The 27206-nt window shown below is 34.8% G+C and overlaps 2 protein-coding genes across 2 annotated transcripts in view; both read right to left on the bottom strand.

Annotated features, from left to right (window-relative positions):
- LOC115885819 (zinc finger protein ush) overlaps positions 1 to 27206 on the bottom strand; it is a 461524-nt gene that overhangs the window by 419820 nt on the left and 14498 nt on the right. The gene's annotated exons all lie outside the window — the stretch shown is intronic.
- On the bottom strand, positions 5747 to 7359 carry LOC115885837 (thioredoxin reductase 1, mitochondrial-like). Its single transcript, XM_030904863.1, has one exon. It carries the CDS (start codon positions 7343 to 7345, stop codon positions 5807 to 5809), a length of 1539 nt encoding a protein of 512 aa, XP_030760723.1. The 5' UTR covers positions 7346 to 7359; the 3' UTR covers positions 5747 to 5806.

The following is a 27206-nucleotide window of genomic DNA, read 5'->3' as shown; positions in this document are numbered from 1 at the left end:
CTGGTTTAAAAAAATTCAGATTAAAGTTAATTAATCAGCCTTTAAGGTATAAAATTTGGTAAGTGTTATTATTAATAAAATAGTTTGTTTTATTTATTCCTGTGGAATATTTATAAAACAATATCCACTATTTTATCTGTGTGTTGATGTGGAACAAAATCAAATGCATGCTTTTAATGTTAAATTAGTGTAAATCGTCATTGTCGTCTTTAAGCTCGAATATCTCCAACAAAAAAAAGCTATTGAGATCAATAAAAAATCAAACTATTGAGAATAGATGCACCTTGATAATAAAGAGGTTTTTAAATTCTTTACTTTGATAAACCATTTCACAGAGAGTTTTTTTAACTTCCACCAAAATAATAACATTTTATTCCTCCTCGTATAATAGACAGATGAGTACTTTATTTTTAGCCGACCATATACCAATAGGTATGATAGGCTATTAGGATCGGCAAAAAAAAGTTTTTTTAATTTCACTCAAAATGAGTTACTTGGGTCATAAATGACCTGAATACAAAATATTTTCATGGTGTCTGTCTGTCTGTCCGTCTGTAACACGATAACTCAAAAACCGCTGAACCGATTTTAACCAAATTTGGCACAAAAATACTGTGGTACCCGAGAATCTGGCCATTAGTTTTTGGTCGGGGTGGGGGGTTGGTAAGGGGGTATGGGAGGGGGTTAAAAATTTAAAAAAATCGTAACTCCAAAATTACAGTAGCTAGCGAAACGCGGTTTTCAAATTAAGATTAGGAATAATATTTGCAACAAAATTTGTAATAACATCAAAATCAGTCAAAGTCGCAGTTTTCGAGATATTAACATATTTTAGTATGGGCGGCTATACTATACGTGCATCCCGGCGCCAATTTTTTAATTTAAAAAAGACTAAAGATTCAAATAATTTAGCTACGCATTGCCTAAAAATTTACCAAAATCGGTACAATAGAACAAAATATATAAACTTAAAAAAAAGAGAAAATTTCGGGAAGAGTCCGTTTTTCGTGCCGGTCACTGTAGTTTAACATTAAATAAATTACAACTTTTCATTCAAATAAAATTTTTAAAAAATGTATAGGTGCGATTTCCTTTTTTAATTTAATTTAAAATATTTAAACATACTCTAAAACTATAAACTCGTTAGCTGGGACTATTCAAGACCAGACTACACCACTGGGTTATTTACGCGTCGCCAGACATTTTCTACACAAGAAAAAAACCGTAGAAAGATTAGTTTCGATCGCTGCAAATGGACCTTCTTCAATTGCGGCCTGCGAAATGAAAGAGCTATAGAAAGTGGCGAGAGTCGTAAACTGGGAAGCAAGTTTCACGTTGACGTTTCATTAGACCGTACTAATCGTTTGTGGTCAACTGTCGATCGATCCTTTTTTACGGTCAAGATATCTCGTGTGCTGGACGTAAAGTGTGCTTAAAAGCGTCCTCGAAGATGTTTTAAAAGGGAGACTCTTACGTTCGATTTGTTATCCTTTTATTTTCGGATTATATTGTTGGTCTGATCACCATTGAGTGACTTTAAATATCCTTCGGTCGAATAAAATCGACGTTACAGTAGGTGTAGGAAAATAAATGTTTTTTTTTTGCTTCTGACTACGGGAGGAGATATACCTACCTCTTAAAACGTTAAGCATTTCATGTCGGTTGGTTGATTAAAGTTTGATTTTATTTTTTATTATTTAAAGTTGCAATTTCGGAAAACTTCGTTAAAAGGGATGCGCATTCTCGCGGCATGGTCACCAGTTGGCTAGTGTTCCGTATATATCGCCGCAAACCTAGCAGTATTATATTATCGCCAATATGGCTGCTTGGCTGTCAATGATTATCGCAGGTTTCCGCCTTGCTCAGCCATTCGCAGATCTTCCAAATGGTAAGTATCTCTTAACACGATCTAGCCAGAAGACGATAGGACCTTGCAATGTCAAGGCCTTCCGGAAAAATTCCCGTACCTTTATTTGGCTTCCATTTGGATTCAACGCAGCGATGTTTAAAAAAATACACTCATAATCATAATAATGACAATTCTGAATACAGAAAATAAATACTAGTTTAACAGTGGTGCCCCAGCAGAACTAAAAGAAGACAAGTGAAGGAAATGGAAGAGGGAAATAAAGGTAGTTTTCTATGCCTACTTTAAAATTTAAAACATCAGTAATGTCAACATTACATTATGTGGTTGTAAATAAAAAGTACATATTTTAAACTAATTGAGTGGTTTTGAAAGCTTAATATATTTTAATTGAATTGAATTCATTAATGTCTTTAATTAACTCATTAAAATACAATGTAATACAGTAATGAAAATTGAAGTTTACCGACGAAAATTTATAACACAGTTTAAACTCAACATAAATGCCATGTTCAACTTTTAATGGCTTAAAATGGCTATAACTTTTGAGACGAGATAAACAATACATTTGTTATCCATTAAAATACTTATACCCAAGTGTAAATATTTAAAGCCTATTGCGATATTATATTAACTCAGTATGAATTTTCATATATTTCGAAAAAATTCTGATTAACCTATTTTTTCTGTTTATGTCTAAGTAAATTTGCCATAATTAATAGAAAATTAATTTTCCAGAATTAATATATTCATAAAACTGACAATAGACATATACATAATATTAGCTGCAACAAGAGGCTGGTTTGGGATTCTTTCCTGATCTTTTCGTGACATTTATTGTAGTGAATTCCTCGGCAATAGTTGGATGAATGCCCACAGTTTTCATTAAAACCTTCACCGTTAAGATACATTTCATAGCGGTTGAAAATCCCCTCAAGATCGTCTCTGAATGTGTTCCTATATAATGCATCCCTAAAATTGCGGAATAAAAAATTCGGTTGGTTTATAATAGGAGTGATAAATTTCAATGTTATTTTCTCCGTAGAGATTAATAGCTTCTTCTTCCGTTAATCCGATGAATCCAATCCGTATTCTAAAGGAGTAAAAATGGTTGTGGGTTCGTTATCATAATCTATTGCAATATTCCCGAATAAACAGATACCGGAGTTTGTGACAGTTTATTGCATAAATCATCCCCTGTGGCATATGACCTGACATTAGTTTGTTCATTAAGAGTTTGTATTCATTCTTCATCTCCAATCACTCTGATCCCAGCCTTCTCGACCTTAAGTTCTTTTTTTTAAGGCTTGTCGACCCACAGCAAAAACCACAGTATCGAATTCTTCTTTAAATGATTCATTAACAATATTGGTCCAGGATACTAATAATTTTCCAGAAGTTGATTTTTTAATTTAATTTGTATGCACCTGTCCAGACATACCACTCCTTTACTTTGCATTACTTTTCTCGTTTCCTTGGAATTTATACATCAAAAAAACCCAAAATAATGATAATGAAGACTAGTTTAATAATGGTCCTCCACCTGAACTTGAAGAAGCTGCAGAAAAAGCTGAAGCAAGAGAAATGGAAGAAAAAGGCAAGTGAAGAAGCTGGAAGAGGGAAGTGAAGGTAACTAATGGCAACACTTTCAATACTTTAAAACGTTAGTAATGTCAACATTGCATTATGCGATTGTAAATAAAAAAACATATATTTAAAACTAATTGTATGATTTTAAAAGCTCATATATTTTAAATGAATTGGATTCATTTATCTCATTAATTATATACCAATTAAAATACAATGTAATATGAAAACAGAAGTTTACCGACAAAAATTTATATCTCAATTTAAACTCAACATAAATGCCATGTTCAACTTTTAATAGCTGAAAATAATTACAACTTTTGAGTAGATAAAAAATACATTTGTTGTCCATTAAAATACTTATAAACTTGGGCTATTGAGTTATTTATGTCACTCAGTATTAATTTTCATATAAAATGTAAATTTCAAAAAAAGCTATTTTTTTCTGTTTATATCTTAAGTAATTGTTATAATTAATACAAAATTAATTTTCCACAAATAATATATTCATAAAACTGACAATAGACACATACAAAATATTAGCTGCAACAAGAGGCTGGTTTGGGATTTTTTCCTGATCTTTTCGTGACATTTATTCTAGTAAATTCCTCGGCAATAGTTGGATGAATGCAGTGTTCATCAAAGCCTTCACCGTTAAATTACATTTCATAGCAGTTGAAAATCCCTTTAAGATCGTCTCTGAATGTGTTCATATATAGTGCATCCCTAAAACTTTCTGGTCTCCTTCTCGCAACGAAATTACTTTCAAATAACAGTTGTCTATAGGTCTTTGCGGAAAAAAAAAATTTGTAGGTTTATAATAGGAGTGATAAACTTCAATGTTATTTTCTCCGTAAAGATTCATAGCCTCTTCTTCCGTTGATCCGATGAATCCGTATTCTAAAGGAGTAAAAATGGTTGTGGGTACGTTATCATAATCCATTGTTTGGGTACTATTACCAAACAATCTACTTGATAGCAATATTCCCGAATAAACAGATACCGGAGTTTGTGACGGTTTATTGCATAAATCATCCCCTGTGGCATATATATGACCTGACATTAGTTTGTTCATTAAGAGTTTGTATTAATTCTTCATCTCTAATCACTCTGATCCCAGCCTTCTCGACCTTAAGTTCTTTTGTTAAGGCTTGTCGACCCACAGCAAAAACCACGGTATCGAATTCTTCTTTAAATGATTCATTAACAATATTGGTCCAGGATACTAATCATTTTCCAGAAGTTGATTTTTTAATTTAATTTGTATGCACCTGTCCAGACATACCACTCCTTTACTTTGCATTACTTTTCTCGTTTCCTTCGAATTTGTACATCAAAAAAACCCAAAATAATGATAATGAAGACTAGTTTAATAATGGTCCTCCACCTGAACTTGAAGAAGCTGCAGAAAAAGCTGAAGCAAGAGAAATGGAAGAAAAAGGCAAGTGAAGAAGCTGGAAGAGGGAAGTGAAGGTAACTAATGGCAACACTTTCAATACTTTAAAACGTTAGTAATGTCAACATTGCATTATGCGATTGTAAATAAAAAAACATATATTTAAAACTAATTGTATGATTTTAAAAGCTCATATATTTTAAATGAATTGGATTCATTTATCTCATTAATTATATACCAATTAAAATACAATGTAATATGAAAACAGAAGTTTACCGACAAAAATTTATATCTCAATTTAAACTCAACATAAATGCCATGTTTAACTTTTAATAGCTGAAAATAATTATAACTTTTGAATAGATAAAAAAATACATTTGTTATCCATTAAAATACTTATAAACTTGGCCTATTGAGTTATTTATGTCACTCAGCATTAATTTTCATATAAAATATAAATTTCGAAAAAAAATTGTGTTGCTATTTTTTTCTGTTTATATCTTAAGAAATTGTTATAATTAATACAAAATTAAAGTAAAGTAAAGATTTCAGTTAACGTCTCCTTTTTGCTGCCAGGGCTAATCTGGACGGGGCCTACTTTGTTTACGCGGAATCCGAACCGCGGTCCTCGGTCATATCATGGTCAATGGCCTACCGACTTGGCAAGTGTCTGAATCGAATCTTACTCGCGAGATATCCGATCTCATCCGGCCTCGAACCGGCATGAATGAGCAGTGTGTGTCAATAGATTTTACACTTTTGCCTTTTTTTGGACAACAGCACGATACAGAGTTTCGAACCCGTCCATCCACTAGTATCGCCTTACGTCGCTTAACTTCGGTGTTCTAATGGGAACCGGTGTTTCGACGTAGCTGGGCCGTTGCCTAATAATAATACAAAATTAATTTTCCAAAAATAATATATTCATAAAACTGACAATAGACACATACAAAATATTAGCTGCAACAAGAGGCTGGTTTGGGATTTTTTCCTGATCTTTTCGTGACATTTATTCTAGTAAATTCCTCGGCAATAGTTGGATGAATGCCCACAGTGTTCATCAAAGCCTTCACCGTTAAATTACATTTCATAGCAGTTGAAAATCCCTTCAAGATCGTCTCTGAATGTGTTCCTATATAATGCATCCCTAAAACTTTCTGGTCTCCTTCTCGCAACGAAATTACTTTCAAATAACAGTTGTTTATAGGTCTTTGCGGAATAAAAAATTCTGTAGGTTTATAATAGGAGTGATAAACTTCAATGTTATTTTCTCCGTAGAGATTCATAGCCTCTTCTTCCGTTGATCCGATGAATCCGTATTCTAAAGGGGTAAAAATGGTTGTGGGTACGTTATCATAATCCATTGTTAGGGTACTATTACCAAACAATCTTCTGGATAGCAATTTTCCCGAATAAACAGATACTGGAGTTTGTGATGGTTTATTGTATAAAACATCCCCTATGGCATAAATATGAGGGACATTAGTTTGTTCATTAAAAGTTTGTATTCTTCCTTCATCTCCAGTCACTCTAACTCCAGCCTTCTCCACCTTAAGTTCTTTTGTTAAAGCTCGTCGACCCACAGCAAAAACTACAGTATCGAATTCTTCTTTAAACGATTCATTAGCAATATTGGTCCAGGATACAAATAACTTTCCAGAAGTTGATTTTTTAATGGACTTTGGTATGCACCTATCCAGAAACACCACTCCTTTACTTTGCATTTCGTTGACTACAATTCCAGCCATCTGTTGATCAAAACCTCTTAGTGGAATAGATCGTACCATGACGGTTGTTTTATATCCCAAACCGTTAAGGAATCCTGCACTTTCCAATCCGGAATGACCGGCGCCGATAATCATGGTGTTTCCAGGAGGCTTCTCAAGATTAAAGATGTCGTCACAAGTTATTCCGTATTCTGTAGCGTTGTATACGTCAGGATATTGAGCTCTGCTTCCGACAGATATGAGAAAATATTTGGCCTTTAGATTAAAATCACCCAGCTCAGTCGTAGCTTGAATTGTTGTGCTGTCTTTGAATGATGCGGTTGCGTTAATATACTCTACGTTTATATCGGATAACTTAGCCTCATTATCTTTGTTTAATAATTTAATGTAATTTTCGATAGCGTGTCTTAACTCCAGCCAGTTGTGATTCACAGGCCCATCCATTTGCCATCCGTACCACTTGGCGTCGTGAATAGCATCTTTGAATAAGGCAGCATGATGCATTAGCTTTTTTGGAATGGAAACTCCTTTAATAAAACTTCCGTTTATGCCCCATTTTAAGTGTTTGCTTTCGAATCGCGGCGAATCGACTAGAGCAACTTTCGCTCCCAGAGAACTGGCCTCTTTGGCTGCAGCCAAGCCACCGGAACTGCCGCCGATCACTACAAAATCGTAACTGGTGCTTACGTGCCGCTGTTGTGTACATAATTTGGGTTTAAATTTGGAGAAATCAAAATTGTTGAATTTGAAGTGTTTTCTAAACGACATGGTGTCAAATTGGCGTGATATGACAGACTGGTAATATTTACGAGCGCCACCGAATATTTTAGGTAATAGAAGTATATTGCTTTAATGGCTACAGCTGCCAGGGCTATCCGGCTGGTTGATAGAATTAACTATCTACAGTTGGGCAGGTTTGGGGCAGGTTATAATATATCTGAATATATTTGTTTATCACGGAGGAATAAGAGAGTTTATATGATGCTTCGATATGATGACAGACGAGGAGTGCCATAAAAGCGTTTGGATTTGTATCTAAAGGTTTGAATCGATTGTGACAGGTAGGTGACAAGTAAAGCTGGGAAATTTATATAGTTCACTTAACGGATTTCCATCTTTCGATCTTGTTCTGCAAGTGAATATATTCTGTTTTTTTTTTCTCATGTAAGATTTCGACAGACGATGACAGAAAAAAAAAGCAGATGACTCCATACCAATCTATTTATCTCAATAAAAAAAAAGTTTCTAATTTTTTAAGTTAACTATGGATGGATTTATATATAAATCCGTCATGCGTCGTTGTTTTTAACCAATTTTATTGGATTATTTCAAAAATGACAGATCATATTTCAATATTATTGGTTTGACGGAGCGATGAACGACAAACGGACGCCGTTGAACTCGGCTTAAGATTTTTGAGAGTTGTCAAACCCTTGCCAAATTATAGGTTATAATTTTGTGTCAAATTATGTCAAATAGAAATGATAAATATTTTGCATTTTGGAATGTGTTATTACGTGTGTTCGGTTTTTTTAAAATTAAGTGGAGGAAACTCGAGGGAAAATTAAGTGTTGACCCAGACCATAGTTTACAGTTAATATTCAGTGCCCAGAGATACAGTTTACAGCCAGAGAGTTGTATTAGCCACAAATAAAGTTTGTATACCATCTCCTATATGGTACCAAAAACTAAAGTGTCTATCTGTAAAATAACATCACACGATAGGTAAATAATAAATTTTAGTACTGCAGAGAGATAATGTCAAAAGATACTGGTTTAAAAAATTATGATTAAAATTAATTAATCAACTTTTAAGGTATAAAATTCAGTAAGTGTTATTATTAATAAAACATTTTTTTTATGTTTTCTTATTATGCCTTTGCAATATTATTTTTTTTTATTTGTACATAAATTATACTCGTATTGATAAAAAATGTAGTAATAAATGCAGGAAGTTGCTTGAGCTTGAAAGTAAGATATCTAGTTTATATTTTTTTTGGTATGTAGTGTTTTGTTTAAAATACACCCTTGCTTGTTTTGTATTAACACATACCGTAATTTTTTAATAAAATAACTCGATTAGATTTTTTCAGTTTTATACACTTTTTACATTTTAAAGTAATCACTTGTCACTCAAATTTTAAATATAATACTCAGCTCTTCGTCCAAGAAATGCTACCAGTCGCAGATTGTTTTTAAAATATCAAAATAATAGATGTCTTAACCAAGTGACCGGCATAAATTCTATTGGTAAGATGCCTAGCATGATAGCAAAACACTTGAAGCTGCCAGATTATGAGGCCTACACAGGTCAGTGTTTCCGGAGAACTTCAGCCACACTCCTTGCTAATGCAGGGGGTGATATATTTAGTTTGAAACACCACGGAGAATGGAAATCTTCGATAGTGGCCGAGGGATACGTCGAGGATTCTATCAACAATAAAATTCAAATATCAAATAAAAATTTAGAGTGTCAAATACCGGGATCAAGTACCTCTACATCAAAATTGGATAGTGTCTCAAGTCCCAAAACCCCCATATCTCAAGCAAAATCAGAACTGTCTAGTTTGAGATTAAATATTGGTTCGTGTACTGGTTGTACTATTAATGTTAATATTGTAAATAATAACTAGAATATGCATTAGTGTTAAGTTTGATATTAGTTATTTGTTTATTCTTGAATATTTCGAAATAAATAATTAGTTATGATTTAGTAGTTCATTTTCCAAAAATAAAAATTCCAAAATCTCATATAATTTACATGCAGTGTGCGAAATAGGTATTTCGCGCATTACTTCGCGCACCGTGTCATGGTAACGTAGGAGAATGAAAAAAAGGGTCACTTCGCACATTGCTATCAATTCGCGAACCTTGTCATTTTTTGACGTTTGTAGAAAATAGTATATTGTGCAACTAGTGCGAAAAGTTGTCGGTTGCCCACGAGAGCGAAGTTGTTCTCTCGAGTTGTACATACTATTTTTTATTACGTTGCTTTTTAATATGTTTCTTTTGTTATATTATTCATCATGTAAACAAAAGAGACTTATTAAAAAGCAAAAAATACTTTAAAAATCTTGTGACAAAAAAAACAACTTTTGGAACACCCCATAGATGAATGGAAAAGATGACATTAAAAACTTCAAATTTTTAAATCGAATTTTAGAGTATTATCTTTGAATAAGAAGACTAAGGAAGGAGCATATCAAAAATCAAAGGTACACCGCGATGGGCCTCAAATATGGCCGACTTAAATTCCGGTTTATCAGTGTCGTTCTAATTTTATTTAAAAAATGTAAAACTATGATGTAGGGTAGACGTGGGGTAGACTCAATAATTTGTTGTTTTATGTTACGTTGTGAATAAATGTTGGCAGTTATTAAAATTGTTATAAAAATATATAATTCTAATAAAAATAGATAAGTTATAATAAGTATTTATTAACACAAACATCCGATACGCTACTGAAGCAGGTAAGTCAAATTAGCGTATCTAAATTCTTTGACATCTAATCTTTGACAAGTAATAAATAAAAGCTAAAATGCAAGAAAAATATATAATTTAGTTAATTTAAGTGAATTTCATAAATGATCGGTTTACTACACGTACGTATATTATACATATAGTCACTTACTAGCGAAAAGTTGTTTTCCATTATTTCACTCAATTTTTGCCGAGATCTACCGCACGCTACACAACCAACTATTTTAGAATCTTTTTCGATAAATCGCGATAGTGTCACTGTTAATTTAAGTTCTGCCACAATTTCCATCTAGATTTACTACCTTTATACAACTATCAGTAGTAGAATAAATAATAAATAACATAAAATAAGCTCCGTAAAGACTGACAAATCCACAAAATTTCAAATCAAATTCAAATGTGTCAAATGAATCGTTAAACAGAACTGTCAAGGATCCCCACCCTAGAGTGCTTTTATGGCGCTTTTTCCGTCCACCATGCATGAATACATGGATAGCATTATGCTCCTTCCTTAGTCTTCTTATTCAAAGAGTGTTATAGAAAATGAAGGAATTTTAACGTTGCTTCTTCATAATGGTGTTTAATAATTTGTTTACATGATGAAATATAATAAAAGATACATATTAAAAAGCAACGTAATAAAATAATCAAAAAATAAAAAAAATTGGCGCCGGGAGGCACGTATAGCCGCCCATACTAAAATATGTTAATAAAAAGTTGGTAGGCAGTTCTTTTAGTTTCAAAGTAAAGGAATTTTTCCAATTTTTTTTTATCTCAAAAACTGCGACTTTGACTGATTTTGATGTTATTACAAATTTTGTTGCAAATATTATTCCTAATCTTAAATTGAAAACCGCGTTTCGCTAGCTACTGGAATTTTGGAGTTCCGATTTTTAAAAATTTTAACCCCCTCCCATACCACCTTACCAACCCCCCACCCCCACCAAAAACTAATGGCCAGATTCTCGGGTGCCACAGTATTTTTGTGCCAAATTTGGTTAAAATCGGTTTAGCGGTTTTTGAGTTATCGTGTTACAGACGGACAGACAGACAGACACCATGAAAATATTTTGTATTTAAGTCATTTATAACCCAAATAACTCATTTTGAGTGAAATTAAAAAAACCTTTTTTTGCCGATCTTAATAGCCTACCATACCTGTTGGTATGGTCGGCTAAAAATATTTAAATGTCAACCTCACGTCTTTAATATTGACACTTCGAGACTGTCTTTTTTGCTTGTCAATTTGCGAGTGGCAATGAAAATTTGGGTGAGAGTTTACTTGTCGCACTCAGAATGAAAGAAATAAGTTATTAAATAAAACATATCGAACAATATGAACTACGTTAAAATTCCTTAGTAATATACATCAGAATATATGCTAAACACATTATATATAATAAAAATATATTAAATTTATAGTTCATGTCTGGCAATTTTGCAATTTTATAGATAAACGTGGCAATATCGATTTTTTTTTCTCGCATTCCTTCCGTAGCTACAGATCCGCTGGTCAAACAGTATTAATTTTTTGTTTAAACCGGTTTCACGGTGGGTGCCCCTTTGGATTCAACACCAGAGGTGTTTACACAAAAATATAATTTTATTTTGTAGATTTCCAGTGTAGAAAAACGGACCTCCTGTACACTGTACACCCTCCAAGTCGCCTGCGAACGAACTGACAGACGGCACCGCACAATAACAACAACAGGTAGCAATTTGTGTATCAGCACCAGCGACCGCACAGCGGAGCGGACGAGAGAGCATGGCATTAATGGGCCATTGTTTCGGGCGGCATGGGCCACAGGTGCGCGCCCCTAGCGGAAGGTCTAAATGGGGCCCTTTAGTCACCCATTAGTTTGGCCGCAACGACGCCCCGCGTACAGTTTGATGACGCGGGCGCCTAAATTATGAAGTGGCGCCGGTTAGCGGAGAGGGTGGCGAATATAGTAGTCGAGAGGGGAGGTTGGAGTAAATAAGGGAAGCAACAGATGCGAGGGGTGAGATATAGAATAGTCTGCCGAATGTGTCGTAAGCCTTTCTTTACGTTGTGTTAAAGCCCCAAATACATTCTGATTTTTTAAATAAATCCACATCTGTAATCAAAATACAAAATTTTAAAGATTTTCCATTAAGCTGTCGACATCATCACTGTCTTACACGTTAAAATCCAGATCACGCAGTTTCAATGACCAGATCGTATACAGTATGTCCCCGGATTTTCTTTACAAGAGGAAAAACTTTTTTATTATTGACATTTTGAGAAAAATGCATTGTTCATAAAAAATTTTGCTTGTTCTAAAATGGTTAACCCCGTTTATACTTTTCCAACTTTTCATATCGTTTTAGAGAAAAACATGAAGATATGGTTGAATTTTTCCTAAAAATCAAAGGGCGTTTCTATGGTAATATCAATTCGATTTCATTCATTCGATTTCAGCCATACTACTCAACTGAATTAAATGAGTTTATTTGTTATTTGATAGAGAACTTAATTCTCTTTGATTTACGTCATAACCAAATATTCGCTGGAACGCCACGTTTCGGAACTATAGCAAAAATCTGAAAAAAGTTGAAGAATATGTTACCATCTTTTGGGCCTCCTGAGTCGATTGGTGGTCGAGCAACCATGCAAACCTAGGAAACTTCTCTTTCACGTCAAATGAACCAATCAAATCAATAATTATTAGCTTTCCTACACTTTTTTCCAAGTGACCCCTCTATTTTGATTGGACTCTATACCACTAACAGATTTTTAGCTTATCTCCTAGAAAACTGAGTAGTTTCTTAAGCTTCATTCAGAACTTCGCAATTAGAACTCATTCAGAACAATAAACTTTTGGTTTGATGAAGTTTGGATGAAGCTTCATTCGGAACCTCGCAATTAGTGGAATAAATTAGTGGTATCAATTACACTTTATACTTTTTAGTTTACTATCATTCACAATATTTAAAAAATACAATTAAAATGAATAGAATATCCTAGCAACAGCTTGCGTTAGTCAGTTGTATCCATAGTGTATAAAACAATCAACTTTTGATTCCTAACCACAATTTCTCTTGACGGAAGATCATCAATGGCCAAAATGACATATATATATATATATATATATAAAGCGGGGGTCCTACAGCTTCTGCCGCATCCCGCATTTCGACCTCCATATTGTTCGATTTTGCCATTCTTCCTGGTTAATAGCTCTATCTCTCATGTACTGGTCTACTCCTTCTAACCACGTAGTTGTAGGTCTTCCTCTTTTCTTTCTGCTTTGTGGACGATACTCCGTTGCCCTTTTTGGTCATCTTTCCCCTCCCATTCTTTTTACGTGCCCATACCATAGTAGCTGTCTCAATTCGTTGTTGTCGGTGCTGGTATATATTCACCTTGTTCTTTGCCTGATCTCCTCATTTCTAATGTGCTCCATCCTTGATATTCGACATGCTCTCCTGAGAAAGTCCATCTCCACTGACTCGACCATCCTTCTTTCTTTCGATGTAAATTGCCAGCATTCGGCACCGTATGTTAAAATTGGCTCTACGATTGCTTTGTAAATCCTTAGCTTTGTTTGGATGGATGTTTTATTTGACCACAGGAGAGGGTTTAAAAGACCGATTACTTTCTTCCCTTGTTGAACTCTGCTATGTATACCTTTCTTGGAGTTCCCTTCTTCAGATATAATACTTCCTAAATATTTATATTCGCTACACCTTTTAATTTTATGTATGTGTAGTTCAGAATCTTCAGTTTGTTCTTCTCCTACTTTCAGGTATTCGGTTTTTGTGAGGTTGATATTGAGTCCCCATCTATCGTATTCTTCCTCAAGTTTCCTGAACATAGTCGGCATCCTCCTCACAACCTGCAATGATAACTTGGTCGTCTGCAAAAAACAAGGTCGATAGACAGTGATTGTCAATCTCTATTCCCATGCTCTACTCTTCTTTCTCCAGTTTTTCAATGCCTCGTGGATATATATTTTAAATAAGGTAGGTGATAAACTACACCCCCGTCTGAGTCCTTTTGATGTCAGAAAGGATTCCGATAGGAACTTCCCCTGTCTGATCATATTTTTTGGATTTTTGTACATATTCCAAATTGCATTGATATATGTTTTACTCACATTTGTCTCAACCAAGATTTCAAATAATTTCTTCAAAGGCACCGTGTTATAGGCTTTCTCTAAATCTATAAATAGCAGATGCGTGTCCAAATTTCGAGCTCTCCTTTTTTCAATTATTTGTTGTAACACAAATATGTTGTCTATACAAAAACGCCCAGCGCGGAAACCACCTTGTTCTCCTATTTCTTGGAAGCTTTCTTCTACTCTCTCTTTTAATATCCTGCCATACAATCTTCCCATTGAGCTTGTCAAACTAATGCCTCTGTGACATTTTTCGCAAATTTTGAAGTATAAAGCTTGATTTTCATGCATCCGTTATCCGACGATACGATATTAATTTTATTGGTTGAATTTAAAGACCGGACAACGGATGCATGAAAATCAAGCTTAATTAGTGAAAAAGTTAAAAGTTTGATCACAAAATGTCTACCACTTAGTGGAATATATTCAAAATATATTTTGACGTTCTGAATGCTTAAATTGAAATTAAAGGAACAAACTTCTACGCTAATTGAAACGACTAATTTATTCCACTAATTGCGAGGTTCTGAATGAAGCTTAACAGTGAATATCATTTATTATGAGATATTATTTATTATGATAGATATTAACAGTGAATATTATTAATTATGATAGACCTGCATTTCATTGCTTCAAGCGCTTTCAGTGAGACCTGGCTATCCGAAAATATGGTAATTGTTTTCCCGGTATAATGCAGTTCTACCAATTCTACCAACCATTAATACAACCTACCATAATCGTGTAATGATTATTTCCTATTTTTACTCCTATTTAAATTAATTAAAGAATCTCTATCTTCAGACACATATTTGATCAAGATTAAGGATTTTTTTATCCAGTTTTCAGTATATTTTTTGTATCTATGACGAATCTTTTTTTGGAATAAATAGAAGAACGATAAAATTCAGATTAGTTCTTTTTGAGGAACTGCCCCAGGTTGCGCGCAACATTGACGTTTCTTATTGGCAACTTTTCTTTGCAATAATTGGACACATTTTATCGATAACCCCGATTACATCTCGATCTCCGTTCCCATCCCTATATCTATATCTATATATCTATTCTCCTGCATCCGAGCAAGAAGAAGAGTACGTATGCACCGCGCCGCGCCGCAACAGATCGGCCCCGTAAATCAGAAAGTTAACGAGACGCACGTTGCTGCGGCCGGTCGGCGGTTCGGTTCATGAAGTGCGAGCCCCGCCTCCGGAGCAGGACGTGACGCGACCCGCCCCCCGCGTCATATGGGGCAGCCGGTGCCGCGGCCGCAGTAAAAATATTTGTACAGCAATTACCGGGGCTTATCGGGGGGCATCGCGGACCCGGCCCGTGGGGCTGTTGGGAACCGAGAGGAGGAGAGCAGGAGGAGGAGGATGGATATCCGACCGAGATCGAGCTCGATTAGGCGAGTGATTTTCTCTCGTCGCTCAGAGATTATTATATTGGATGGTTAAGTTTCTTGTTCAATACTCTGTTCCTTAGTCGATCTTAGTATGATTATTTTATTTTTTTTTTAATTTTAGTAATTAAGATGGGCATTACATCGTCACAAATTAACTATAACAGATGCGAAAGAACACCGAATTCCGCGTTCAGGTTTCTGTGACCTTCAGAAAGAGTTCATAGACAATCCGCATCAATGTATAGTTTGGGTTATTATTTGTTTGGGTGAAAATATAATCTGCACCAATATGTTATCGAGGCATATAATCTCACAGTAATTTAATAGATTACTCGTCATATTATATCAGTTCGTAGGAGATTAGGAATAAAAATATATTTATAGTATAAAAAATTAATTTATTTAACAAAATTTAATTAAAGATGTGACAAAATAGTTACTTTTCTATTGGTTCTATCGGACTTTTTTCGACTATATAAATCTTTATTTGTAAACTTTAATGCATAAAATATTTTCAATCTAATAAATAATTTAATTATGTAAATAAGAGGAAATTTCTCACATGGTTGGTCAAATTCTATAGTTTTCATTATATCAAACAGCCTCTGAATGTTTTCTTCAGTGCAAAACTCATCAAAATTTAATATAAATAATTTTTCCAGCCTGTAAATAAAATGAACATATTTTTCAACTTTCATGATCAAAGGCTTTTAAATGGATAAATAATTTCGAGTTATCCAGAGATTCGGATTCTTTTGCAAATTTTAAGCAAATATCACATTGATGTATTTGAAGACCCTTTTTAATGATGTAGTCAAACATAATTAAAGGCATTTTGAGTTGAAAACATTTCTCAGAGGCTGTTTGATATAATGAAAACTATAGAATTTGACCACCCATGTGAGAAATTTCCATCATTAAATGATTTACATCATTAAATGATTTATTAGATTGAAAATATTTGATGTATTAAAGTTTACAAATAAAGATTTATATAGTCGAAAAAAGTCCGATAGAACCAATAGAAAGGTAACTATTTTGTCACATTGTTAATTAAATTTTGTTAAATAAATTAATTTTTTATACTATAAATATCTTATTTTTCCTTATAAATAAACACATTTGTATCCCATTTTAAATAAGATATACAAATTACCAAAACTTAGAAATAACAGTTCAAAAGTTCAACAAAAATCTTACACGCGTTTTTAAAAAGAAACATATAACCACGCACTATGTCACTCCAGCAAGTAAATACGACACAGCATGGGTTTCCGGACTAAACGACTGGTGTATTTACACCACTCAATAGGCGTGTCGGGTTTGCCGAACGGTTTCCGATGCAGTCGCTTTCTTTCGCATCTGTTATAGGTAATTTGTGACATCGTTTTAAAATCGACGTTTATCTTATATCCAAGCACCAAACCCATGAATTCATCATTACCCCTCCTGCGTAGGCGTTCATCTTCCACTTTTTAATCCGATGGTTCTATTAGTTACAGCGACTTGGAGTGCTTCGAAGTCTTGTATGCCTGTCCAATGACGAATATTTCTCAACCAGGATAGCTCTCTTCGGTCTATTCCCCTTTTACCTCCATCGATTTTGCCCTGGAGAATTTGACGCTGAAGGTTGTCTTCTTGATGATTTCGAAGAGTTCACGTTCTTTTAGACCACCTCTTTTGAGAATGTCTTCATTTCTCACACAATCGACCACTCAAGACACTCTCAGGATTCGTTCTAGGGTCTACATTTCGAAGGCATCAATTCTGTTTATAGTTGTTACCTGGAGTGTCCATACTTCCACAGCATATAAACAGAACGGGATCGAACGTAGTACTTTACCATTCTGCATCTAAGGCCGAAGTTGAAGTTTCTATCTGTAAGAAACCTTATAAATCAAATATATATCAACATAAAATGAGATTTAATTAACGAAATACAATCGTAACAACAGCTATTTTAGGAACGTGTAGGTTTACTTATTTCACTAAAATTAATGGAAAAAGTCCTTTGCCTCGGGTACAGATACCGCCACGTTTTGGAAATAGCTCAAAACAATACAAAATTGAACGAAGGAACAGAAAACGCCAAAAAATCCCTCCACGCCCTCCTCACGAGTAGTTTTCAGGCGCTTTTAAGAAATAATAATAATTTTCACCGCATAGTGGCTATTTCAGAAAAGTTGTTCTAGCTTGTTCGATCCTATATTTTATATCCTGATCTGGATTCCATGTTTTGTTAATCATGCATCTCAAGTATTAAAATTGTGTATTGTCAAATGGTCGAAGTCTGGCTGGAGAGCCGCTCAGCTTAACCCATATATAAATTACAATAAATGATACAATGTGAATTTGATACGCAATTTGAAGATATGCAATAATATCTAATTATAAAGTTAATACAATATACAGGGTGGTCCGAACTGTATTCCGGAAACTTCGGCAGCATATTCTGCAGATAAAACTAAGTAAAAAAGTTCGTATAAAGGTATGTCCTAAAATGCCTAGTTTCGGACATACAGGGTGTTAAAATTTCATTTTTATTTTTATTTTTAAAAATAATATTTTCAATAATAATTTCTGAAATAACGTCAATATTTAAACGAAAATTAGTGTTTTGGAGTTTTTTGACATGAGAAATTTGATTTTGATGTCAATATGACTCCTACTTGTAGAGGGCGCCACCTAAATATTTTTTAACTGGTTTGAAGAGTAATAACTTTTTGTCCGTACCTGTATAAAACTACTGAATAAAAAAATACATTTACGACATTTTTTACGTAAAAAAAGTCTCCTTGTAAAAATCACTACGAGTAATGGCTCTCCAGATATTTGGATTCGAAATATAAGTACCTGTCGTCATTGACATAAATTAAACATGTCAACAGAAACTATTTTATTATCATTTTTTTGAAGAAAAATGTATGATTAATTTAAAAAAATCAAAAATTCCCAAATTTATCATTTTAGTCAAATTACTATTTACTCAACACGTTTATTTTTTGTCAATAATGACATGTATTGACTGTTACCATTCTAAATATCTTGAGAAGGGTTGCTCGTAGCGATTTTTACTAAGAGATATTTTTTACGTAAAAAAACATGGAAATGTATATTTTTTCATCAGTAGTTTTATACAGGTAGGGACAAAAAGTTATTACTCTTCAAAACAGTTAAAATACATGTAGGTGGCTCCCCCTACAAATAGGAGTCATATTGACACCAAAATAAAATTTCTCATGTAAAAAAACTACCAGACACCAACTTTCATCCAAATATTCATACTTCAGAAATTATTTAGACAAAATCGAAATAAAAATGAAACTTCTACACCCTGTATCTCCGAAACTAAGCATTTTAGGACATACATTTATGTGAACTTTTTTCCATATTTTTATCTGTAGAATATGCTGCCGAAGTTTCCGGAATACAATTCGGACCACCCTGTATAATCAATTTTATCCATTTTTAGAAAATTAATTTACAAATTCAAATTTAAATCGCATTACTGTGAAATCCATCAGAGGGCAGCAATGATGACGAAACAACAGTCCAATGACGAAACGTCGGTTTGAAAATCTGATAACACCAACTTGTAGAATAAAAACGTGGCAATGATAATGGGAATTTACTTTGTCACGTCACGTACAGTAATTGAAAAAATGAAAACAAAATTGCGAAATTTCATCGTTTTTCTAAAAATTTTAAAAGAAGGAATTTTTAAGTTTTAAGGTGGTATTTGATTAGCATCAAATTACGCAACTTTGCCTCCCTTTAAATGACCTCGTATCTCTTCTAGTTTCCGATGTACCAATAATTCGACTTTGGGACACCCAGTACATGAAATATGTCTAGAATTTTCGGAATACTCCAAAATAAAATAAACTTGGCGTTGGGAATTATACACTACACACTCTGTAAATAAAAAAAATTGGGTGAAAATGTGCAACTGAAAATAATATCAATCGACAACGGGTCTAAATCAGTCTAAATTGTTTTTCGAATATGCTTCCTTTGGGGTAATCCACCCTGTATATTCAAAAAATACATCTATACAGATAAAAGCCGACGAATACTTCGATACCACTATTTTTACCATCACTACCCGCGAGCCACACTCATTTCATAATGATGTAATAGTTTTGGTCTGGGCTTTATCCGATGCCCGGATCTCCTCTTGCTCGCCAAAAGATCGAATCTGTGGAATTTACCGAGAGTAAAATGTGAAATGATCGCGTGTATGTGTATGTGTGTAGAAAGGATAATACAACGGCGTCACGTCGGCCGATTGTGTTTACAACACTCGTCGTTTTATAATAAGTCGATAATTCGATAATAGCAATTGCTGTTTTACGATTGATATATTAATTGAACTTTACAACAGTTAACAATATATAGCGGCGATTTTTATTGGATTTATTTTTACTCGTTTCGTAATAAAAATATAACGAAGTTCCGTTTAACTGGAAACACAGTAACCCTAGATCAGGAATACATAGTTAATCAGAGCTGCGAGCTCACAGAAAACTCAAGTTTTTTTTTATTTAAATTATTTTAATGACTTAAGTCATTTGATTTTAAGTCATTTTTCGAAAGCTTAAAAAAAATTTAAGACTTTTTGAAAATGATTTGTGATTTAAATCTTTACTCCGAAATAGTGATGTGTCGGTATTTGAGTAACGCGATTTTGGTGCGGTATTTTTTTGTAACGTCGTGTCGCGCTCCACAACGAATCAGGAATGGATCTTTTTATGAAAGACTTAAGTCATTAAAAAGATTTAAGTCTTTTTATAAAAGGCTTAAGTCAGATTTTCATATATTTTATGATAATATTTTAACAGCAGCATTTCTTTTTAAATGATGATTATTCATCATCATGATTTAGCAGATGATTAAAAACAGTTTTTAATCATCTGCTGATGATGCTAACATGGTTAGCGAAACGCGCGTCCAGTGTAAAAGTGAAAGTGTTTTGGTGTATTCTGGTGAGTTAGTGTTTTATTTTGCTGTGTAACACCAAAGGTTCCAACCCTCAACTGTAATCAAGGACAATGTTTGATTTTTCTCGGTCGTAATGTGTGATTTTTCTCGGTTTTTTGAGTGTCTTACATCGTTGGAGGATTCCCAGTCAACCTAACGGATGGAGTCCCCCAGGTTCTTCAGTTCCGCTTTAAGCTTGTTTCTGCTTGGAAAGCAGAACAGTTCTGGTCGAGTTAATTGAATGTTCGCTCCTTTTCAAGCTAAATCGTTTACTTTTTCACTCTCCTTCTATCCCTTGGTGAGCGGGCATCCAAATTAGGAGGACTATTCATTGCCTAATTTGTTCATTTTCTCTAGGCATTCTTTGATCTTCACTAATAACGGAGATACCGTAAGACTTCAACCAAAATGGAACACCCTGTACAAGTAAACATAAAATATTTTCCTCAAATAGGTCATATTCAAATTACCTCTCTCCTTCAAAAAATTTCTCATGGCCTTTGCTATATCTAGAACCCACAGATACCCGATTCACTGTTACAGGATCCTGTATAATTGGGTTATCCAGTTGGGCAAATAAAGGCCTATTAGCGGCACTAATAGCCAGTGTATCTGAAAACATCGTTAACAATAAGTACCTAGCATGGAACCACTTTGTAATCCGCTAACCTTCTGTCGTCGCTAGCTAGCCCTGCGCTAACGACCGGCGACGACGTAAACAACGCGGGACCCTTCACTTAATTGCGATCGCAATCGGTCCGTTCCAATTTATTAAACAACACCTCGTGAGTGCCCCTCGCTGCTCGACGCCTTTTTTTCCACATTCTCGCCGGGTGGGTGGCTACGCCCACGCCCGGCCTGCGACCGATTACTTATTGCCCGATGTCGATTAGATAAAATTCATATTTATTATTAGTAGTTTACAACTAAAAGGTTGTCATAATTCGCAATCGTTTATCGAACAATAAGTAGTACAGAGTGTCCCAATTTAGTTGCAAAGTTTATTTTCATCATCATCATCCAGCTTTTTGTCTTGTCCGCTGCTGAACATAGGCCTCACGTAACAGTGCCCAAGTACTTCGATTTTGGGCTGCTTGCATCTAGTTTGTTTCCTCTCGTTTTAGGTCGTCTGTCCACCTGGTTAGTGACCGCCCTCGATTTCTCGTGGTCTACTCCCCCCCCCCCCGAAGATATTCTTTTTCCATCGTCCTTCTAAAATTCTTGCAACGTGACCTGTCCAGTACCATTTCAAATAATTTATCCTAGTCACAGTATCGGTCACGCCGGTTAAAACTGTCTTCAAATCTGAAACTACTTTAAGAAACGTCCCAACAAAATCAAGGTCGGAAACATCGAAACAAAAGTGCTACCAGGTGCCTTCTGAATGCCGTAAGTTTTATATTGGAAAGACTAAACGGCCCTCTAAATGAACAACTAAGCGAGCACAAAACACGTGTACACAGAGGTGAAACAATGAAGTCAGGTATCGTAGACCATGTGTGGACTAAACAGCACATTGATAAGTGGTCGGAAGCTCGGGTTGTCCGATGACTGTGTCAAAAGCTTTGCGGGTTCTTGTTATACCGATTCTGAACCGTACTAGAACTCTGCAGCGCATGCGCAAATGAAATAATGTCTTCATATTTCCTTCTGCACATACGCATCACAGTTCTAGGACGGTTCAGAATCGGTAATAAGAGAAACCCGAAGAAACCCAAAGACAATTGAAGACTGAAATTCTTTTAGTGACAATATATCACTCCTTCACGCCAAAACTGGTTATAACAGAACATCGGCATTATTTAACCAAATCACAAAATATAGAGTTCTGTTAGTTTTCTTTCCAGTTAGTTTAGCAGAACAGTAGTTATATCAAACGGTAGTTGCACCTCCGATGCAAAACTTAATATTGTATCTATTGTCAGTATATGTAGTAAGATGGTCATTTCCGTGTTCTTCGGATCGACAGGGAAGAAATACCCTTTACACTACACACTAGTTCAATTTTTCTGAGGTCCAACTGCATTATTTCGCAGAAGATTCCTTAGATGTTTTTTCTTAGTCCAGATGAAGATTCAACTTGGAGCTCAAAAGCATTGACGACCAAGTCGAAGCGACCAGCATTTGATTTAATGGTATTGCTGCGTTTGAGCTCTTAAAGCCTACATAAGCGCTTATCCTTGATAAAAAAAAACGAGTATTCCGAATTGTGAATCTTATCAGTTTTTGAGCTTTGCTACGATGTTGTGATAACGATAGGAATCGTTTCAACGACACGAGAGCGCTTTTTCTTAGGCAACTACACGGCGTCGGGTACGTGTGTTTCGGCGTGGTTTTGTTTCGTTTCGTTCGGTTGTGGCGTCGCTGTCGCCCGATAAGGGGCTAGCAGATAAATTTCGAAACGTAAGAAATGCCGGGCGAGATAAGAGGGACGCTCGGGCCCGGACAAAGAACACGGACGGATTGATTTTAAAGCGCCGCGATGCCGACAACGCCGCGCCTTTTGTTCTATTCGCCGAATATCGTTTCGATTAAAAAATCTAAAATTAACTTCACAGAGAAGAAACATTAAACTCATATACCAGTACAAAATTAAAGTATTTTTATTAGAAAATATCAGTCTTTGTCGCTATAGTACCTACTAGTACTTAATATAGTACTTTAAATTTGTAATCTTTATTTTGTTATGTACTTTATGAATAATGAATCTGCCCAATGATCCAGGACAGATGTGTCTGTCATTTTAATTCACAAGTAAATTGTATTTTCTGTCATTTTTTCAATGTCATCTGTCGAAATCTTCCCTGACTTGTTGGGCAGACTTCAGCTCATACTAATTGCTTAAGCAACGAGGAAAACTGGTTTGGAAGTATCGGTATATATCGTCCAATTTTTAATTTTACCGATAAAAATTACGCGTTGCATAATGCCAAAACGAAAGTGTAAAGTAACTAATGAAATGCTCAAAGTTTTCTCTTCTATTAAAAAAGGATAATCCAATTCTGATATCAATTGTAACGTATATTGTAAAGTCATTTTCAAATTTATTATGTGTCACCAGTTTGACGATTTGAAATTGGCGCGCGGCCGATATCACCTGTGACGTAGCGACTAACCTGCGCAATATTATACCTTCTCTTCTTGGTATCATGCATATAATTCATTTTTTAGCGAATTCCTGATGGTGGTGTCCGGATTTTAGAGCTCACTTATCCGGGATTTCCAAAAACTTATATGAAAACCCTACCAATACTGGACTCTGCAAGAACAAGTCTAGTACTACTTATTGTCTACGAACCCAAGTAACATTTTTCGGAGCCTAAAGTTTTATTAAAAGGTAACGGATATTTATAAGACGTCTATAAGGAACCTTAACATTTATAAGAGTGTTTAAAGTCTTATAAGAACACTATTGGTGTTAAAAGTTTTGTAACACCTCGAAAAAATACCAAAATACTTGAAGTTTTATAATATTGCATCCAAAATGTTTTCGTTACCTGATTTATAAAACCTTTGGTATTGGTTACTTAAGGTTTTTTAAAAGGGTTTTATAGCGTTTTTAAAAACCTTATTATAAAACTTTTACTCTTGGAGTTTTATAGCTTACTTCGTAAAACCCTTATAAATCCTAAGGCACCTAATAAACATTCTACAGCTACTACAAAACCTAAAGAATTTTATAAAACTTATAGGCTCAGTAGCAACTCCTTTCATGTGTAGAATAGGGGGCGCTATATTTTTAGGGTTGGGTTATGCTTTATGTTCCTGTTTTGCTTTTGTAAATCAAAGATGGAAGTAGAAAGAAAAAATTGGAAAAAATTAAATACATTAGCAGTTTTTATAGAAAGTGCGTTAAAACCCGCGAAAATATTTTGGGAAGCACACCACCCACAACTACTAAAAATTACCAAAACTTAGACATTTCTCAAGAAGATATATTACCAAATACTTCGACTGAATCGACTACCACCGATGAAGGAAGGGACAGAGGACCTTTGGAAGAATGTATAGATTCAAAGACGGTGTTGATTTTCCATCTTCTGTGGTGTGGACAATTTTGAAGTGTATTGAAGGGTTTTGTTTTAATTATTTTGATTAAAAAATTGTTTTGCAAAAGCCAAAGCGCCCGAAACAAAAAGTGGGGTTATAGTCAATGGTCAAGTTTCTATAAAAATCTTTTTGGTAACTTATAAAACTATTAAGTATCACAAAAGCACCTCAGGTTTTATTGGAAGAGCAAAATTCCCATGACACCTAGGGAAGTGTTATAAGAGTTTTTAAAGTGTTGATGATTACTTAAAGGCCCATATAAAACTAGAGGTTTTTAAAAGGCGAAATGGCGAACATGACGTCCTTTTATAAGGCGGCCATTTTATGTTTGTGTTGTTGTACTTACACAAAAAAGAAGAATATTGCATTTTAAGCAATATTACCGAAGCTTTAAGACGTATTTTTTCAAAAGCATGGGCTTAAGAAATGTTGCGCAGTTTATTTGCAAAAAAAAACAAATCATGAGACTTAAATTTAATTTTTTGGTTTTCACAAAATAAATTATATTTGAGTTGACTAAACGGGGGCGCTTTAGTTTTAAGAAGGGTAAAATGTTAATATTACTCGATAAATTTTCCGTGCCAATAAAATTTAGTCCTCATAGATTTCTTACAGAGTATTTAAGTTGTTATGATAATTATTATAACACGCCATTTTCATCAAAGTGAAAATCCATTGCTGTCAACTTTAAACTACAAGCAGAATAATAATGACAAGGACTTGAAATAGAATATATTGCAAACAAACGTTGTAGAAAGAGATGAACTTAAAAGGGGCGTTTTTTATTTTGGTGTTTATAAACACTATAAAGGAATATAAAGGTTTTAAAGAGGTAACGAAAATGTATTCCTTGCCGCTATAAAACTTATTTATGGTTTATAAAGGTAAAGACAACCACTTAGTTACCAATAAATGGAGAGTAAAGGTCACGTTAAAGGTTTTATAAGGTACTAAAATTCGGTCACCGTTACCTTTATAAGATTCTCCATTTAAGTGCTATAGGGGTGTTATAAGGGTAACGAAAACGTTTCGGGAACAATTGATAGGCTCTTAGGTTTTATTAAGTAGGTTATCGAAACGTAACCATTACCATTATAAAACAAAAAATGTTAGTTGGGAATGTAAGACCAAGACTAGTTATTAGACTGTACGACCAAACCAAACCAGACCAAGATGATCTTGGTCTTGTATTTGCTCATCGCTTCTCGTTCAAATAAACTAATCGTTAAATAATTGCTCATTGTGATATGTTATTGTTGAATTTTTTAATGACGTCACACCAAGCTGTTTTCGATTAAAACTTACCTAATTCGTACTTGATAAATATAAAAGGAGCAACATATTTTATATTAGTTTTTTCCTTTTTAAAGAAAATAGTACGCAATTTCCAGATATCTACGCGTTCTACGCCAATGACGAGGCTGATTATGTAGGCATCGTATCGCACGGCGCGGCGCGGCGGCATAACGTTCCCCGGTATAATTTTAAAAACTTTATCAGCCCGTATATAAAGCGTTATCGGCACTGGAGCGATAACAGTCTAAAGCACCATTATAAATAACGCTCGAAACACACAAAAATAATAATAACATTTATATATATATATATCGTGTGCATGTGTGTATAAATGTATATTTTATGTCGGCGATATCTCGGCCACGATTTTGTGAAATTTAAATGTAAATGTATATAAAATGTGTGTCTGTCGATGGGAGAGTTATAATACGTGTATTTATAGGTAAAATGGGATGAAGAATTTTAAAATCCCGACGATTTTTAGCAGGTTAAGCTTGAAATACGAGGTCATCGGAATGGACCATTTGATAAAACTGAATCGCAAATATTTCAATACCTGTAAAGCCCCGTCTGCACACAACGTTTTACCTGTCAGTCTTCAGAGATGCGAGACCTTGTCGTTGGTTGGGAAGCTCCTAGTCAGGTGCTAGAAGGAATCCCCTCTAGCACTTTAGCTGGGTCTAAGGAGCAACTCACTCTCTTGGAATTGCACCAAGATGTATAATGATGCCGGATGGGCCTATCCCGTCATACCAGGACCCTTTACTGTCTGTGGTCATGTATCACGGGCAAAGGGTATAGGGAGTTCTTGGCTTAACCTCCCGGATCAAGAGGAGACAACCTCACCAAAAGCCTAAATCCTACGATGGTGGGACCAGCTCAAGTGCGTGGCTAGATAAAACATTAGCCTCTACTGTTCTCAACATTGGGGCACCAGGGGGCAACCCATTGTATTCTCGTCTCTCTTACTTCTATATGCGGTGCTCTGGAGAAGTTGACCGACCAACCTTTGCGGTGTATCACCAACTTTGCCAGAACACCAAAGTAAGGACCTCCAGTCATAAACTCGAGAGAGGAGAGCCATGGTCAAGTCCTCACCATAAGAATTGACCTCAAATCCAAGGAGGCAATAGAGAAAGAGAGATATATACTCTATTATAGATCCGGGACAACACCGGTATCAGGTCTAAGGAGAGACCAAGTTAAAGAGGTGGCGAAAATGGAGACAGATCCTTCAGCCTCTAGCTCAAGGGTAATACAGCCGGAGACAAGCTCCTCGACTGTGAAG

This window comes from Sitophilus oryzae, unplaced genomic scaffold (assembly GCF_002938485.1).
Source record: "Sitophilus oryzae breed Bouriz unplaced genomic scaffold, Soryzae_2.0 scaffold_111_pilon_pilon, whole genome shotgun sequence".
NCBI classification, from domain to species: Eukaryota; Metazoa; Arthropoda; class Insecta; order Coleoptera; family Curculionidae; genus Sitophilus; species Sitophilus oryzae.
Note: the sequence above shows the minus strand (reverse complement) of the source record. Positions and strands in the feature narration are given on the sequence as shown.